The following is an 18,833-nucleotide window of genomic DNA, read 5'->3' as shown; positions in this document are numbered from 1 at the left end:
ATGATGATAAATTAGAAGCAAAAGAAGTTAGGCAAGGTGAGATGCTGAAAGGAGGAGAAAAGTGCCAGAAGGGTCAGAGAACAAACCAAGGCGTGATTTGATGATAAGACCTATATTGATCTGCTATGGCCTGGATGGGGCAGTGTGGAAGGCATACACAAGCAAGGAGGCTTCATTTGGGGAAAGTGTCACCACCTCTCACCAGGTTTCTGTCAAGCAATCATCTATAATAAACAAATGGATGGCAAGCACCTTGTCCAAAAGAGAATGGACATCCTGTAGGGGGATGTGGAGAGAGGCAGTGGTTTGCTGGCAAAGCCCACAGGGTCAGCAGGGTGGTTGGTATGATCAGCCCCTGATGAGCATGTTGGATGGGAAGGATGAGGCTATTTGGGTTGCTGCTTATAAGGAGGCAGTGATGAGACCCTCCAAGAGCTCTTCAGGATATGCCAGTAGAGGCACAGAAGGATGTAGCAGGATTATCTAAGAGGGAATCGAGCCTGGGTGGCAGCAGGAAGGTTGCAGAGTACTGGTAATGAATTTATGAAGAAAGATTAACTAAGTAAGAAAAAAGCACGACAATAGGAGAGGGGTCTTGGAGGAGTAGATGAAAAGAAGTTTTAAAAAAAAAATGGGAGGTAGAAGAAAAAGTGGAAATAGAAATGATGGGCAAGGGTCTGAACACAGCCAAAAGGTGCACTTGAATGTTCACTTAAAAACTCAACTTATATTGGCCTGCTTACCTAGCAATTATTAGGATGTATATATCTTGGTAGTAAATGAGGAGTAGAGAAGAAACAATAGGAAGGAGTCCAGAGTAGGTCTCATGGTGGAATAAAGTTGATGTAGGTATGATCAAGTCAGCATGGAACACTGATGAATTGTTCTCCAAATTTGGAAACGCGTCTGGCAGGGGAGTGAAGTTCAGAAGCTTTTTGAAAGGTGGCATTTTGCAGGATGCACTGTTAGAGGTAGTTCCATGCGAATAAAGATTCAGGAGGTGTGGAGAATCAGTTGTGGAGCACAGTGATAATCATGAAGCTGGAGGTAACAAAGATCCAGAAGTGGCAGAGAAATTGACTTTGGGGTAGGAGAATGAATCTCTGGCCAGGAACCAGACTGTAGCTGAAGCTGAATAGCTATTAGAACCAGTGGACCAGTCACAGGCACAGTGGGTGAAAGGTGGTAAGCTGATCAAAATTGCTTAAAAATTGAAGCCAAAGAGCAGCAGATATGATGCACAGTGGCTGAGTCTTGCAGTGTAGCATTTATTTCTACAAAAGCCCAAGAATTTGGAAGCCAAATTTGAGGAAAGGTGCAATTCTTACTCAGAAAAACAGAGTAGGCATGTTCAGGGGATAGGCAGTAGTCATTTAAACCAGTTAACTTGTAGTTATGGCTAAAATATACCCACTGCTTGAAACGGGGAGACTTAACCTGGAAGAGGGGAGGAGATTGGAGGAGACAGGGCAATGGATGGCCAAGGACAGAAATGAGCTATAAGGCACTCCATAGGGAGCTGACTGCCCAGGCAACGTTTTGGATCTCGGTGACATGATGTGTAGGGTTTCTAGCTTAACTTGGGAGTCCAAAATTATTCAGGAAGAGATAAGATTTGGAAAGAATAATTATATAATCAATAGATAAAAACTAAACTGTCACAACTAGTGATGCAATTCTGGAAAAAATTATTTGGTATCTGAATCTATGTGGCTGCAGAAAATAAGACTTGTTCATTTCTTCAGATAGGGTGACTGGTATAATAAGCATTTCCTAGCCACACACACATAACTTCATGATTTTTTTTCCCTCTCACCGATTTCAAGTACTATTGGTGATAAATGTCAGTTAGCATCTCTAACCAAGCCAGTAATGGTGTAGATCTGTGGCTGGAGCTAGGGGTTGTTCAGAGGGTAGGTTGGCAGAACAATTCACAGTTCAACTTAGTCATTTTGAGATTGTTCAAAGTTGTTCTTTCTGCCTGAAATGGTATTCTCTGCAGGACTTTAGTCATGCATGATGCAGAATCTGTCATTAATTTTTGAAGTCCTGTTATGACGTGATATATTTGCTCTTTATTGCATCCTGGCATTTTGTTGGAGCCTGAGGAAAGTAACTGCTGTAATACTTAATGTGATTAGCAAACAATCTGTAGTTTGTATCACTTGCTAAAATGAAATTTAGGTTCACAACAGTACATTTATTACCAACTCAGTCAAGTGAAAGTTTACACAATTTTTCATCAGAAATGCCTTAATGGAACTAAAGCCAAAGCACTAGTGAGTTTTAATTATCAGACAAGCCTTAACATTGAAAACAAAAACAGAATTACCTGGAAAAGCTCAGCAGGTCTGGCAGCATCAGTGGGTTTGTTAAAACTTAGCTTTTTAAAGTATTATTAACCTGATGTCTCCCTTACAGTGCCAGGACTGCCATTTTGGAACCAGGACTCCACAACCAGCTAGGTTATTCCATCAAGCATTGAGAATAGCACCACAGTAACCTATATTTTTAACAAACACAATCTTTTAAAGTTATTGAAAATGGGTCCTGCTTCTGGAAGAGGTTATGGGTAAGCATTCCTTTGAGTTTACGAGGCCTTGGTTTGGCCAAGAGTGAAGGCCATAGCTCCTTTGTAACCTGTGTTGTAGAATTTTTCACTTTGTCAATATCTGGTATTGAAAGCTCTTGTTAGAAGTGGAAAACACATCAAAAAGTAAAGCAATGATTTGTATCTTCGTTATAGGAATGTGATAGCCTTGTCTATAATTTGATATAAATTCTAAACTTTTTGCTCTTTCCTAGGGAGAGAATGCTAGAAAGCAACTATGTTACAGTGGTAATCAAATAGCCTGTTAATACATTTGCATTTTTTAAAAAAAGAAAAGGATACTTACTTGTGTGACATAGGTCTGCTACATTCTATTCAAGTTGGGATTAGAGTAAAAAATAAGTGCACTTTTTGAATGAGATACACATGCCCTTCAGGGTGTAGATTTAACTCAGTGGTTTCTGCTTCCGAGAAATGACCATCAGAACTTTTTCAGGCTTTGTGTCACAGTCAATCGCTTGACTGTGAAAAGCACCAGAAATCTTAGGGCATGAACATGAAAGATGACCGTGATTTTTAAGGTATATGAGCCTATAAACAATCAAAATAATCCTGAAACAAGATGATTATGTTTGATGTCCATGCTGCAGTCTTGAAGTGATGCATAGAAATTCTGTATCTGTGTTTACAAGCTGCTGAAATATCTTGAATATTCAAGGATGGAAAAATGCTAGAAATTCAACCAAGCAAATATGTAAAATGCTGCGCTGGTTATGTGCTGCTTAGACCTGTAGGAAAATAATCTTGAACAATATTTTTATCAATGACTTGTATATGCATTTTTCTTTTCAGAAGACCTATGCTCTATAACCTCAGTCCGGCAAAATGGCTTCAATTCAATTTTACTTGCTTCTAAAGTAGAATTGCAATTTTTAAAAAATCTTTGCTGCTCATATGGACTTGTTCAAGATACTTTAGCTAGATTTTCTTTTAAAAGGTAGAGAGTTATTCAGACACAATAATTGGTAATTCATGTCTCTTGTAACTATATTTTATAAAGCTAGTTTTGGGTTTTTTTTTGAACCAAAAACATTTTACAGTGTATTGTTGAAACTTATTTGCTTCTGTTGTTGGAATTAAGTACATTTGCCAACCCAGTAACTTTCATGAACACCAGCCTTTCAATGTCTTGTACCCAGTAAATGCGGAGAAAAATAACTTGATAATTTTTAATATGCTGAACCTTAACTGAAGCTTGCTAACTGCACTTATTAAAGTTTAAGATTTGAATGTTTTCATTGATTTTGTACTTGCACCTTTTGTAACAGTTGGGATATTTGCAGTATATAAGTTGCAAACTTTTTAGTGCTAAGTCAAATATTTAAATGAAATGTAAAATTGTTGGAAATTTTCTGTACAAATATTCCTCCTGTCTCCTATTATATCAGCTTACTTTGTAAGCTCTTTTACAGGATGGAGAAGTTGATGCTGAGGAACTGCAGCGATGTTTAACACAATCTGGGATACATGGTTCCTACAAACGTAAGCAATTCTTCATGATCTATTAACAATAGAGCCTTAAATACTTGCTTATAACCTTTTAACACTAAGTGTGCTCGTTTGAATGTGCTGTTCTTGGGACCACTTGAGAATTTTCATTTGTTGGTAGCATTTCCTGCTTCACAACATATATTTTTAAAAATCACTAATTTCCCTGGCAGCATCTTGTCTACTTATTCCCAATTCCCTACAACTACAACCTTTGATTTAAAAGTTACTCCCAGCTCCAAAATTGAAGGTAGGAAGCAGAAGGAACAAATAAGATGTTTATTTTATTTTGTATTACAGAAAATATAGACTAGGTTAAGTTTTATAATAGGAGTGACAATGGGGAAAGAGTGGATGAACAAATAGTTTCAGTTTGATATAAAATTTAATATTATTTATTAAAGACAGTTTCAACATTTTAGTAACTTTATTTGTGCCTTTTGCAATATAACTGGAAACAAACTGACCAGTTGAGATTGATTCACATTCCCTTGGTTCTACTGGGAATTTTTTGTTGAAGTGCAGCCTTAGTTAAGTAGCACTCCTGCCTGTTTCAGAAGGTTGTGATTTAAGCCCCAATCCAAAGACTTGGGTGCAAAATTGAATGCAGTATGGAGGAAATTCTGCGCTGTCAAAGGAGATTCTTGGGTAGATTTTGAAAAGAAGACCTTGGCACTATTTGAAGAACAGCAAAGGAATTCTGTGAACTGGTTAGTATTTATCCAGTGACAGTGTCACAAAACAGTTCATGTGGTTGTTAATCTCATTACCGGTGGGACCTTGCTTGTGTGCATATTGGCTGCTATGTTTCCTAGAATTTAAAAGTAGTTTGTTGACTGGGAAATTCTGTGAGATGCCCTGAGGTTTTGAAAGGCATTATATAAATATAAGTTCATTTTAGTAACATGGCTGGAGGGAAGTTTCTTGTTCATTTAAGAATATGTAACTTACACAAAATTGAAACTTTTTATTGTAAAAGAAATTGCCATGCACTTTGGCTGCCTCCTGTTTCTAATAACTATGAACAATTCAAACATAGCCAAGTTAATCTGCGAGATGCATGTATTCCTGTTTCTACTGCAAACTATTCACATCACATGCCTAATAATTATCTCTTGTTTTTAGCTTTTAGTCTGGAGACCTGCAGAATCATGATAGCCATGCTGGATGTATCCTAATAACTGTTGATGTGTTGGTGCAACACTGGAATATTTAATATTAGTTGCTTATACAACTCCTGTAAACCTATATTTCAGGTGTTTTTTAGTATTTAATTTGTGAACCTGGGTATAATTGGTATGTACAGAAATAAAATACTGTGGATGCTGGAAATCTGAAATAAAACTGAAATTTCTGGAAACACTTAAAAGATAAGGCAGCATCTGTGGAGAGAGAGAAAGTTCACGCTGGAGGTGATGACTTTTCATCAGGGCAGGGCATCAGCTGAAATGTTAACTGTTTCTCTACACAGATGCTGCATGTTCCAGGACTTTCATTACTTTTCATTGAAAGTAAATGTGCACATTATTAAGGTCACTTTCTTCATCGTTTCAAACCCCCTGAAACTAAATCTCTGCTATATTGCACCTCCAGTAGTTATATTTTGTAAGTGCCATTTACAGAGCTCCTCCAAAACTATAACAGTCAGGAACAGTAACATAGTGGTTGTGTTACTGGACTGGTAGTCCAGAGGTCTGGACTAAAAATCCAGAGACATCAGTTCAAATTCCACCACAGCTGAGGAATTTAAAATCAATTAATGATATAAATTCTGGAATTAAAAAAAATTATCAGTAATTTTGGCCTTGGAAATTACCAGATTGTCATTAAAAACCAAACTGGTTTACTAATGTCCTTTAGGGAAGGAAATCTTTCATCCTTACCCAATCTGTCCTATATGTGAGTGCAGCACACAGCAATGTAATGGTGCAGCAGTTATATCAAACTGCTGTGAAAAATCCTAATAGGAACAAAACCGGATGGAGCTCTCGGCATTGACATAGGCATTGGATTTGTGCATGATAAGAACTCACCCAGTCCAGTTGACCCTGCACAATCCATATTGCTAACATCTGAGAACTTATGCCAAAATTAGGAGAACTGTCCCACAAACTAGTGAGACAACCTGACACAGTTATACTCACAGAATCATACCTTACAGCTAACATCACAGACTATCCTATCAACATCCCTGGATAAGTCCTGTCTCGCTGGCAGGACAGACGGTGCAGGAATGGCGGCACAGTGCTATATAGTCAGGAACGTGTGGTCATTGTTGATTCTGGACCTAATGAAGTCTCATGCTATCAGGTCAGGAAAATGTCACCTCATTACCACCTACTGTCGTCCCTCAGCTGATGAATCAGTGCTCCTCCCTGTTGAACACCACTTGGAAGAAGCACTGAGGGTAGCAAGGACACAATGTACTCTGGATAGGGGGCTTTAATGTTCATCAAGAGTGGCTGAGTAGCACCACTACTGACGAAGCTGGCCAAGTCCTGAAGTACACAACTGCCATAGTACTATTGATAGGAGTGACCACAGCATAGTCTGTGTCCAGCTGATGTGCCATCTTCACACTGAGGCTGCCCTCTGCCAGGTTCTGTGACGATTCCACCATGCTAACTGGAATAGATTTGGAACAAATCTAACAGCTCTAAACTGGATGTCCATGAAGCACTGGGTCACAAGAAACAGCAGAATTGTATTCCACCACAATCTGTACGGTCACTCTATCATTACCATCAATGAGAATGGGACAGCATTGCCTTGAGCAACACATACCAAGATATGACCCAACCTGGTGAAGGTACAACACAGGATTATACATCTGCTAAACAGTGAAAACAGCATCCATAGACAGCTGAGCAACCCCACAACCAACAGATCAGAATAAAACTTTGCAGTTCTGCCTCATCTAGGCATGAATGGTAGTGAACAGTTAAACAACTAACTGGAGGTGGGGGGTCCACAAATCTCCCCTTCCTCAATGATGGTGTGCCAGCATATCATGCAAAAGAAGAAGCAGAAGCATTTGCAATCACCTTCAGCCAACAATACTGAGTGGATGATCCCTCCCAGTCTCCAACTAAGGACCCCAGCATTATGGATGTGAGTCTTCAGCCAACTAAATTCACTCCCATTTATATCAAGAAAAGACTGAGCACACTGGATACAGTAAAGAATTATGGGCATCTATAACATGCTGGTTGTTGTGCTGAAGACTTGCACCAGACTAGGTGGCCCTAGCCAAGCTGTTCCAGTACAGCTACAACACTGGCATCTACCCAACATTATGTAGCATTGCCCAAATATATACAGTTCATGAGAAGCAGGACAAATCCAATTTGGCTAATTGATACCCCAGCACTCTACTGTCAGTCATTAGCAAAGTGATGGGAAATGTTGACAGTGCTATTAAATGGCACTTACTCACCAATAGCCAGCTCTGTGATGCTCAGTTTGGGCTCTGCCACATCAGCTTGGCTCCAGAACTCCATTATAGCCTCGGTCCACACATGGGCTAAATTCCAAAGTTGAGGTGAGAGTGATTGCCCTTGACAGCAAGACAGTATTTGATCACGTAAGCTCTAACAAAATTGAAGTTAATAGGAATCGGGAAAAAGTCTCCAGTGACTGAAGTCATACTTAGCACAAAGAAAAATGGTTGTGTTTGTTGGAGGCTGGTCACCTCATCCCGAGTTTATTGCTGTAGGAGTTTCTTGGGGCAGTGTCCTAGGCGCTCAATCATTTTTAACTGCTTCATCAATGACCTTCCCTCTATCGTAAGGTCAGAAGTGGAGATGTTGCTGAAGATTGCACTGTGTTCAGTTCTGTTCATGACTCCTCTGATACCGAAGCAGCCTGTGTTGCATGAAGCAAGACCTGGACAACATTCGGGTTTGGACTGATAGGTGGCACAAATATTACCTGCCACTTAAGTGCCAGGCAATAACCATCTCCAGCAAGAGGAGAGTTTAACAATCTCCCCATGATATTCAGTGGGATTACCCCCCAGTGAATCTTCCACCATCAAGATCCTGGGGTCGACATTGACTTGAAACTAAACTGGAACAACCACATAAAAACTGTGGCTCCAAGAGCAAGTCTGAGGCTGGACCTTCTGAGTAGCTCCTCTCCAGATCTCCTCACAGCCTTTCCACTGTCTACGGGGCACAGGTTAGGAGTGTGATGAAATACACCCCACTTGCATCCAATAACTTTTAAGGGCAAGGCAGCCCACTTGACTAGCATGGCATCTACTACCTTAAACATTCACTTCCTTCATCATCTGTTCCAGCTAGAAGAACAGGGTCAGCAGGCATATGGGAATGCTATCACCTGCAAGTTCCCCTTCCAGTCATATACCATTCTGACTTGGTAAGATATCGCCATTCCTTTATCGTTGCCAGTTCAAAACCCTGGAACTCTGTGCCTACATCACACCGACTGCAGAAGTTCATGTTGACTTCTCTCCATCCTTTGAAGGGAAATTAAGAATGGGTAATAAATGCTGGCCTTGCCAGTGATACCCATATCCCATTAATGAATAAAGTAAAGAAGTGGGGTGCTCTATAGATGAGTACTAGGCCACTAATAACCTTCTAAGTTTACAGTTTTTAGTAACTAAAAAATTAAACTATTACAGTTTTGCCTTTTAACTCTCTCATATTTTTAACTAGATAGAAGGGGAAGCAAAGGTGTAGGGGTATTGTAGCTGGACTAGTAATCCAGAGACCCAGAGTAATGCTCTGGGGACCCAGGTTTGAATCCCGCCACAGCAGATGGTGGAATTTGAATTCAGTAAAAATCTGGAACTAAAAGTCTGATGATAACTGACCCATGTATTGTTGATTGCTGTAAAAACCCATCTGGTTCACTAATGTCCTTTTAGGGAAAGAAATCTGCAGTCCTTACCTCGTCTGGCCTACATGTGACTCCAGGCCCACAGCAATGTGGTTGACTGTTAAATGGCCAAGCAAGCCACTCAGTTGTATCAAACTGCGACAAAGCCTCAAAAAAAGGAATGAAATTGGATGGACCACCCGGCATCAACCTAGGCACCAGAAACGACAGCGGCAAACTCAGCCCTGTCGACCCTAAGCGCTGAGTGTGGCAAGGGTGGAGTCACCAAGAGTAGCTTGGGGAAAAGCATATGTGACCTCATTCTCACCAACCTGTTTGCTGCAGATGAGGCACCCCAGCACATCAGTGCAAAAGATAAGGCTGAAGCATTTGTAACAATTTTCAGCCAGAAGTGCCGAGTAGATGATCCATTTTGGCCTCCTCTGGAGGTCCCCAGCATTACAGATACCAGTCTTCAGCCAATTCAATTCACTCGGTGATTTCCAGAAATGGCTGAAGGCACTTAATAGACAATATTACGGCAATAGTACTGAAGACTTGTGCTCCAGAACTTGCCGCGCCCCTAGCCAAGCTGTTCCAGTACAGCTACAACATTGGCATCTATCCGGCTATGTGGAAAGTTGTCCAGGTATGTCCTGTGTACACACAGCAGGACAAATCCAACCCAGCCAATTACCACCCCATCAGTCTACTCTCGATCATCAATAAAGTAATGGGAGGGGTATTCAACAGTGCTATCAAGCAGCACTTGCTTAGCAATAACTGCTCACTGACTCCCCTTTTGGGTTCCGCCAGAGCCACTGAGCTCCTGACCTAGGTTCAAACATAGAAGAGCTGAACTCCAGAGGTGAGGGGAGCATGTTTGCCCTTGACACAAGGCTGCATTTGACCAAGTGTGGCATCAAGCAGCAAAACTGGAGTCGATGGGAATCGGGGTGGAAAACTCTACTGGTTAGAGCCATACCTAGCAGAAAGGAAGATGGTTGTGGTTGTTGAAGGTCAGTTGTCTCCGCTGCAGGACATCACTGCAGGAGTTCCTTGGGAGTGACCTTGGCCCAACCATCTTCAACTGCGTCATCAATGACCTTCCTTCCATCATAAGGTCAGCAGTGGGGATGTTCGCTGATGATTGATTGCACAATATTCAGCACCATTCACAACTCCTCAGATACTGAAGCAGTCCATGTCCAAATGCACAAGACCTGGACAATATCCAGGCTTGGGCTGACAAGTGGCAAGAAACATCCGCGCCACAGAAGTGTCAGGCAGTGACCATCTCCAACAAGAGAGAATCTAACCATTACACTTTGATGTTCAATGGCATTACCATCACTGAATCCCCCACTATCGACACCTTGGGGGTTACCATTGACCAGAAACTGAACTGGACTAGCCATATAAACACTGGCTACAAGAGCAGGTCAGAGACTAGGAACTCTGACGACTAACTCACCTCCTGACTCCTCAAAGCCTGTCCACCACCTACAAGACACAAGTTAGGAGTGTGATGGAATACTCCCCAGTGCAGCTCCAACAACACTCAAGCTTGACACCATGTAGGACAAAGCAGCCCACTTGACCTGCACCCCATCCACACCTTTGAACATTAACTTTCTCCTCCACTGATGTAGAATGGCAGCAGTGTGTACCAAATCTACAAAATGCACTGCAACAACTGGGCAAGGACCCTTCAACAGCACCTTCCAAACCCACGACCTCCTCCACCTCAAAGCGAGGGCATGAGAACATCCACTTGCAAGTTCCTCTCCAAGCCACACACTGTCCTGACTTGGAAACTATATCACTGTACTTCCACTATTGCTGGATCAAAATCCTGGAACATTCTAACAGCAGTGTGTACCTACACCACATGGCCTTCAGCGGTTCAAGATGGGGGCTCACCATCACCACCTCGAGGACAATTAGGGATGGGTAATAAATGCTGGCCTTGCCAGCAACACCTACATCCTGTGAAAGAATTAAAAAGTATATATTTTGGAACAGAATGTACAGTTTAATATTGCATTTTATTGGTGGAGTATTTTTGAATAGCGTTTGTTAATTCTGACAACTTAAAACTGAAGTGTCTACTGTGTGTAGATCATCAGTAACAAACATGATTCTTGACTGGAGCATTTCAGAGAGATATGACTGGGAAGATGGGCTTTAATGAATTTAAAGAGCTGTGGGCAGCACTAAATGGTTGGAAACAGAACTTCATGATGTATGATCAAGACAGAAGTGGGACAGTAGAACCGCTTGAGCTTGGTCAGGCTATTACATCAATGGGTAAGTAGTAAATCTATGTTTTTCATTTTGTTATAATATTTATTGTGACAAGGATAATTTAATTTATCTGAATCATTTCATTTTTTGTGTTAAATTTTTGAAGAAAACTTGTGAATTTTAAGCCATTTTGACATAAGTGGTAGAAGTTTTTGAAGAAATGGGTGGAGAGGGAATTTTTTTAAAGGATTTTTAAAAAAAGCTATGAAACAATTATGCTAAATATACCAGAAATTAAAGGTCTAATTTGGGAGCAACTTTTTTAAAGCAATGGGATGGTTAACATGACTCATTAAAACTTGCTTTGAAGTCACTTGATTCTATGGACCTGTAGCAATTAATGAGTTGTGCTAGGTGATCTCTCATGGCTCTGCTCATGGAAAAGTAAGTACAAGTCTGGAGTACTTTGTTCTTCAGTTTGTACACAGGAATTAAATGTTTAAAATATTAAATAATTCTTTGTTGAAATCTTTATCCTGGACACCTCAAACTCTCAACAGTGGTTAAAAATGATATAAATGGGTCTATTTGTATTTAAAAAGTATAAATGCAAGTTGATATCTCTAAGAAGGCTGCGAGATGTAACTTCTGCTCTTCATTGAGCAATAATGAAATCTTTAAGGAAGCCAGCCTCAAATAGGTCACTGCTCAATAATGCAGTTCAGTTATCTCTTAAGTTGGAAGAGCTGCTAAGCATATACTGGAAATTGTCTTTTTTAGATGCTTTATCATGCCATTTATAGCAATGTAATTATTTTCTACTAGTTGTTTACTGGATAGCAACAATCTCAGCTTGAAAGAAAGCATCGCTCAAGGGACCAATGAATGATTACAAAAACTAATGATAGATCAGCATTTTCAATTACATTGTTCCCATGGACCAATTCTTATGTTGGTCACACCTTCTTCCATTGAAAAGTTCTGCAAAAATTTGCAATGTAAAAATGCCACACATACTTGAAGATCCCTGGAGTACCGTAGTTGGTAATCTTATAGGTAATAAGTTTACCGTTGAAAATTGTGTTATGCTCCCTGTAACAACACCATGTGTTGCTGTATTACTTCCTCCCACAAATCACTGAAATTGCTTTCTGAAAAGAAATTCAGCCTCCAATTTTTCAGTAACAATTTCTCCATCAAAAGTAAGGCTTAAACAAAAATAATATATGTATTAATAATTGTGCTTTTTAATATCTTAAGTTTTTAAATTGAAGGCGTTAGTGTTTTTGGAAAATCTAGGCCTGTATTTAATATTTTTGTTCTTCTGTTAGCTAAATTTCTCTTGTGCTGCCTGAGCGTAAATGATGTGTCCACTTTCCCAGGATGCATTGGTATTTTTTTAGGCACTGAAATACTGAGTATCTTTAGCTACTAGTAATTTTGTAAGGTAACTGAGCAGAAATGATTTAAATAAAAGTTGGAGGGCAAATTTCAGAGGTTTTATTCAGGTCATGTTTATATTGAGTTTTTTGAGGCTATGTGTAAGAGGAAAAAGGCCGACTATACTGATTGCACATTATTATAGCTTTTATTTTGTGATCTATAAACTTTAGAAAACATAACTAAACTGATGCAGTACCTTTCCTTGTTCTAATCTGATTTCTTAATTCAAGTATTTTTTTGAAAAAAGTGAAGGAAATGGGGAAGAAGGTGAAGGAACCACTTGCTACTTGCTTCCTTTGGAGAGAGTGAATGGGTATCTAGGATGGAGGGTTAAATGTAACATTATAACAGAGAAAGGGTGGGGAAGAAATACAAGTTTTTGAGCAGGTAGTTTAAAAAGGAAGGTTGTAGTGAGAAAGCAAATGGATAGAGGGTAACATGGGAGAAAATGATTAGTGGGAAGCATGAGTGATGGGGGAGGGTATGGGAAGGGAGCTGCTGAGGGCTTCAGGCCACATTTTCTCCATAGTACCCACCAGAAAATGTAGCTTGCAGCCCTCTAATGCTTCTTTTCCCACCACACCATTCCATACCACCCACTATCTCTCGCATGAAAGGAAAGAAGAAAAAAGACAGAGAAACAGAAGAGGATGGAGAGAGAAAAAGCAAAAATGTAGAGGCAGAAGAGAACTAGAGAGACAGAAGAGGAGAGACACAAACAGCAACACAAAGACAACAGAGACTGGTAAGAGAGAGACCACATTCTCTGACTTAGCGTGCGTAACGCCATGGGAGATCGACTAGTAATATTAAAACTCTGACTTCTGGCAGAATTTCACCAAAAACCTGCATTGGTGGTCAAGAATATTACTGGCTGAGTAGAATAACCAAGAGAATGAGTCTGAAGTCACACTTCATAAAAGGAGAGTGCATAGTTGAGCATAAAGGTAATTGAGCTAGTTCCACTTTCCTTGAGCAATATCACATTTTTGTATTTACGCAAGAAAATTAATTGTTTTCTAAGTTAGCTAACAGTGTAAATTTGGTGTGTTGGAGAGTATCAATTGTAGTAGTTTATTCTAAAATAGCTTAATTAATTTCTCTAAGGTTTTACATCGTTACTCTTGAGCAACATATTCTGAGATTTCATAGAAATAGTCCATGTTACCTAAGGTTGTAAATGAAATGATCTAGTTTATTGGACGCAGCTTAAGCTCTTGATCCTTCTCAAAATCCACATTGTTTAGATTATTTCTAATTCTGATCTTTAGCTCCTTCACTTTGCTCTTCTTTGTTAGGAAGTGTGTTTGCTGACAAGATGAAAGTAGTTGAATTTATGAATAATTGCATAATTTGCCTGTCAAACACTTAAGGTATTAATCATTTACTGCTTTGGTGTTTATGGCAGCACCTACTCTGTTGAGTCACTCAGGAATATCCAATTCGTGGCTCATTGCTGTGAGCAGGTTAGTTTTCAACATTAGACCTGAAATTTGGCCAAGGAGCATCTCTTGGAATTTTAGACAGCCAATTAGAAGACAATGTAGGTTCCACCATGCAAACCTAAGGCATAATTACAGAAAAATTAACTATTGGATCCTGACCAGTATTTCCAGGAATTTTATACAAGTTTTCAGTTACTGCTGCTGTAATAAAACTGCTAATGGGAGTAATATAAGTTCTTATTAATCCTGAACAACCAAAATAATTAAAAATTATATTTGAAATTATTAAATCACTTTTTTGCTCTTCATTTATCCCCCTCTGGCCCACATTTTGACCCTCTCCCCTATTTCTATTGCAATTTTATTTCTATCTACTGTAGCCTATTCAAACATTTTTTTCACCAGCCTCTGGGTTTCCACAAACCATTTGGTAGTGGTATACTGATTGTAAAAATTGGCTTCGAATTATTAAACACTAATCCCTAGGACTAAGTTTTCATGTAGTCAGTGCTTATAAGTAAAATAGTGGACATGGTCCATTGTAGTTAGATCATGAATTATTGAACTACTGCTTCTGAGTTACTTTGCCAGTTTGAGTATGTACCATTTTGTCTGCACTCCGAATTTATATAGAGGGAGAACAGTGAAGAGTACTAACTAATTTTTTAATTGGCTTTAGTAATGTAATGTTGGTTTTACAGTGGGTTACCTGCCATCTGGGTGAGATTATTTTAATATTCTGGTTTTTAGCATCATGGCGCATAAGTTGAAATTTCAAAAAAGAAACCTGTCTGACCTTCGGAGCCTTGAATTACTATTAGTCTAAGGCTTTAACTTTGTGGGATCAGTGCAATGTTTTACTTCTATCTTATTTATAGTAGGTTTTATAAAATATTCTAAATCTATTGGTTAATAGACATTTACAGTCATTTGTTTCAAAAATGTTATTTTCGGTGTTTCTAGGATACCGATTGAGTGCTCAAGCTATAACTGGTATTATAAAGCGTTACTGTAAGGATGGCAAGACTTACTTTGATGACTATGTTGCCTGCTGTGTAAAATTAAGGGCAGTTACAGGTATGATTTATCTTTGTTAAATATACTCACTGTACGATTATGTTGGAGGACCAATTTGTATTAAATTTAGTGAAGAATTTAGTTCAGAATTATTTACTAATACTTTAAAGTAACATCAACACCTAAATTTGTTTGGGGTGGAAGAGAGCAAACTAATTAGCTTTTTATCTTTAGTTGTTTCTACCCTTCATCAAAACAGCCTACATATCATGTAGATTACAGTGGATTGAATTTGTGCCTTTTGTGGATGGCGATTTTAATCAAAATCTTGTTACAGGCTATGACCATGGACTACATCTATCATTTTATAATCCACGTTTAATAGCATTGTTCTGCATAGATCTTTCCTTTTCTATTTTCCAGCTGATAATTTTATTCAAATTTGTTCTTTTCATGTAACAGATTTCCTCAAGAAGCATAAAATTGCAATCCTGCCCCATTATAACAGATAGTCCTGGGTCTGACCCACGTATGCTTTATGGTTTGCTGGGAGTGCATATAAATTCTCTTCAGTTTTCATTTGGTTAGCCAGTGTTATTGGTGATTTACTGCTTTTTCACATTATGCTTTTCTTTCTTAACTTTTTCGTGAAGTATCTTTCAGTAATACATGTATACTATTCTAGGGGTTAAGAATATACCATTATCCAGACATCTGTGTCACACTATTGCCTGTAGGAGTGGGGACCTTGATTAGTTGATTTCTTGCCTTCATTCCATATAACCGTTATTCTAATTTTAGTAACTTCAGAACTCCCTTGACTAAAAGCTAGCTTGCCAGGGTTCTTCCTAGCCTGTATAGTTCAACACTGCACATTTTGTTCTTTCACTGAACTATTAGGAAGACTGGGTTGTACAGTAATTTCAATTTTTGTCACATTTGGACTAGTGACCTGAAACACTCTCAACTTGGGTTACTGTTTTTACAGATGCTTTCAGACGAAGAGACAGTCTGCAGCAAGGATATGTGAACTTTGGCTATGATGATGTAAGTGTCTAAAGTCTATTTGGCAGCATTAAAAATATTTGATTACAACTTGTGCAGTGGCAACAGCTCACAAGCATTGGTATCGGTGGGACCAGCGGTAGAATTTGTTTTTAATTTTGAGGTGATTAGGCTGAAGTGATAGATAGTGATAGAATCCTGATATTTTGATTTTTATGGGTTTTTAGGTAATGCATTCTCTAGTTAAATGTTACAGTTTTACTAAATACTAAGTGATGAGCAGCTACCTAGCATTTTGACCACCTATTCAATAAAACCATGGTGATCAGGAGATTTGACACTATTTTTAGGTTTGTTTGAATCAGTCTTGAAACAGGTTGATGTAGACGGACTTGCTTTATCAGTTTTGTTGCTGTTTATCACTAGTTCAGCAATCTCAATGAATATTAACCTTTTCATTCTGCTTCACTATTCTTTCTTATAGTTTATCCAATGCACCATGTCCATTTGAGTACAACATTGCATCCATTATGCAAAGACTGGTCGCTGATGACTGATTGAAACCAGTGATTTATATTGCTTTGAGGATAAATCAAATCTGCTCAAACTGCATACATGTCTAGTGGTTTTGTATATTTTTTTCTTTTTTATTGTGTAAAATAAAAAAGGAAATTGGATTTTATGATGTGTACACAATTTGTTATGCTGTCACTTGCCAAAATGCTTATTTCTTTGCCAAAATGCTTATTTCTTTCATAGCTTGCAAAATGTTGATTTACAGGTAAATGGCTTTGCTGAAATTGTGCCTCTTGGAACTTTGTGTAGTTTAATACAAATGTTTAGGTTTTTAGTCTATTGTAATGTATGATGTAATGAGGTTAATATGATACTCACATTTTTGTGAACCAAACATCACTTTGCATTTGACTAGCATTTCCATTTGCAATTTTTTAAAAGATTATATTTTTTTCACGTTTTCATACTGCTTTTTCACCATGTAATAAAAATCTTTTACTTTCTGGTTAATGCTGGATATACGATTGTCAATGGAATAAAATAAAAACTAGTGACAAATGTTTTTAGATAAGGTGTCTTTGTGTGAAAATAGAAATTTAATGCCTATCTATCTGTACTAAAATATTGTATCCAAAGACAATTCAAAAAAAAAATCTTCCCTGCCCTCCTTCCCACAATGTATTTTTACTATTAAAAATCGTGTTGGCCCTCATGCACTCATCTTTCAAGCTGTTTGACCAAACTATGCTGACATCATCTGCAGTCTTGTTCATGGAATGCATTTTTCATACAAGAGTGCTCTAGTTTCAGAGTGTTGGTTATGGTTCCATCCAAATAATATTGTACTCCATATAATGACCCAGTGAATAGTCATCTGATTGAGAAGTGTTTAAGAAGGTCTGTGCACCCAGGACATCTTGTGTTTTTTAGATTTTTTTCATGTTAAGATCATTTTGGTTAAATATTCTTCTTCAGCATTTTATGTATGTAGAGCTTCAGTTTTTCCTTCCCATTCTTAATGGTATTCCTTCATTATCCAAGAAGAAAAAAATTCAAAAATACGGTCATGATGTTTAATAGTTTTAAATGGTGTTGCTTTCACTAAGTGCTGTAAGGTTTAATACTGTAGTCTTGCATTCTCACATTGAATTTGCATTATGGTTGCAGCTCTGATCAGCATTTGGATAATACTAGCTAGTACAGGCTGACTGATGGGTGCAATTTTTACTATCAAACTATCTCTTTGCTGAGATCCAGTTTTAAAGTGTATATACTTTTTTTGGGTTCTTTGTGATCTGCCTACAAAGACAACTAATATTGTACAATTACTAAAAGAGCAAATTCAAACTTAGCAGATTGTCTTTTAAAGACCACTTTAATGGCTGGAACCTCTTTCAGACAAGGATAGCTTTCCTTTACTTTTTAAAAAGTAAACTTTGACATGCCTTTAAAACTCAGTTGGCAAAAGGATCATACAACTACATCATGTAGACTAATCCCAGGTTTGATTTTTAGTCAAAACTGAATTATTTTGTTAAAAGCAAAAAACTGTGGATGCTGGAAATCCAAAACAAAAATAAAAATGCCTGGAGAAACTCGGCTGGTCTGGCAGCATCCGTGAAGAGGCACACAGTTAACGTTTTGTGAGTCCGTATGATTCTTCAACAGAACTAAGTAAAAGTAGAAAAGACGTGAAATATAAGCTGGTTTAAGGGGTGGGGGTGCGTTGGGACAGGTAGAGCTGGATAGAGGGCCAGTGATAGGTAGAGATAGCCAAAAGATGTCACAGACGAAAGGACAAAGAAGTGTTGAAGGTGGTGATATTATCTAAGGAATGTGCTAATTAAGGGTAGAAAGCAGTTACAAGCAAGGTACAGATAGCCCTAGTGGAGGTGGGGTGGGGTAAAGGGAAGGGATCGAAATAGGCTAAAAGGTAGAGATAAAACAATGGATGGAAGTACATTTAAAAATAATGGAAATAGATGGGAAAAGAAAAATCTAAAAAAATTATTGGAAAAAAAAGGGGGGGGATTGAAAAGGGGGTGGGGTTGGTGGAGATAGTTCATGATCTAAAATTGTTGAACCAATATTCATACTGGAAGGCTGTTGGAAGATGAGGTGCTGTTCCTCTAGTTTGCGTTCAGCTTCACTGGAATAATGCAGCAGGCCAAGGACGGATATGTGGGCATGAGAGTAGGGTGGGGTGTTGAAATGGC

At 38.6% G+C, this 18,833-nt stretch overlaps 1 protein-coding gene across 1 annotated transcript in view; it reads left to right on the top strand.

Annotated features, from left to right (window-relative positions):
• Positions 1-17,175, top strand: part of LOC121284953 (sorcin-like) — a 47,994-nt gene extending 30,819 nt beyond the window's left edge. Inside the window, exons 3-8 of the mRNA XM_041200937.1 lie at positions 4,024-4,093; positions 5,225-5,268; positions 11,107-11,254; positions 15,043-15,156; positions 16,085-16,143; positions 16,586-17,175. Of these exons, the coding sequence (XP_041056871.1) occupies positions 4,024-4,093; positions 5,225-5,268; positions 11,107-11,254; positions 15,043-15,156; positions 16,085-16,143; positions 16,586-16,612 (462 nt within the window). The 3' untranslated portion in view covers positions 16,613-17,175. The remainder of the gene's footprint in view (positions 1-4,023; positions 4,094-5,224; positions 5,269-11,106; positions 11,255-15,042; positions 15,157-16,084; positions 16,144-16,585) is intronic.
• The last annotated feature ends 1,658 nt before the right edge of the window (positions 17,176-18,833 follow it).

Source organism: Carcharodon carcharias, chromosome 12 (genome assembly GCF_017639515.1).
Source record: "Carcharodon carcharias isolate sCarCar2 chromosome 12, sCarCar2.pri, whole genome shotgun sequence".
NCBI lineage: Eukaryota > Metazoa > Chordata > Chondrichthyes > Lamniformes > Lamnidae > Carcharodon > Carcharodon carcharias.
This window is presented reverse-complemented; position numbering and strand designations above follow the sequence as displayed.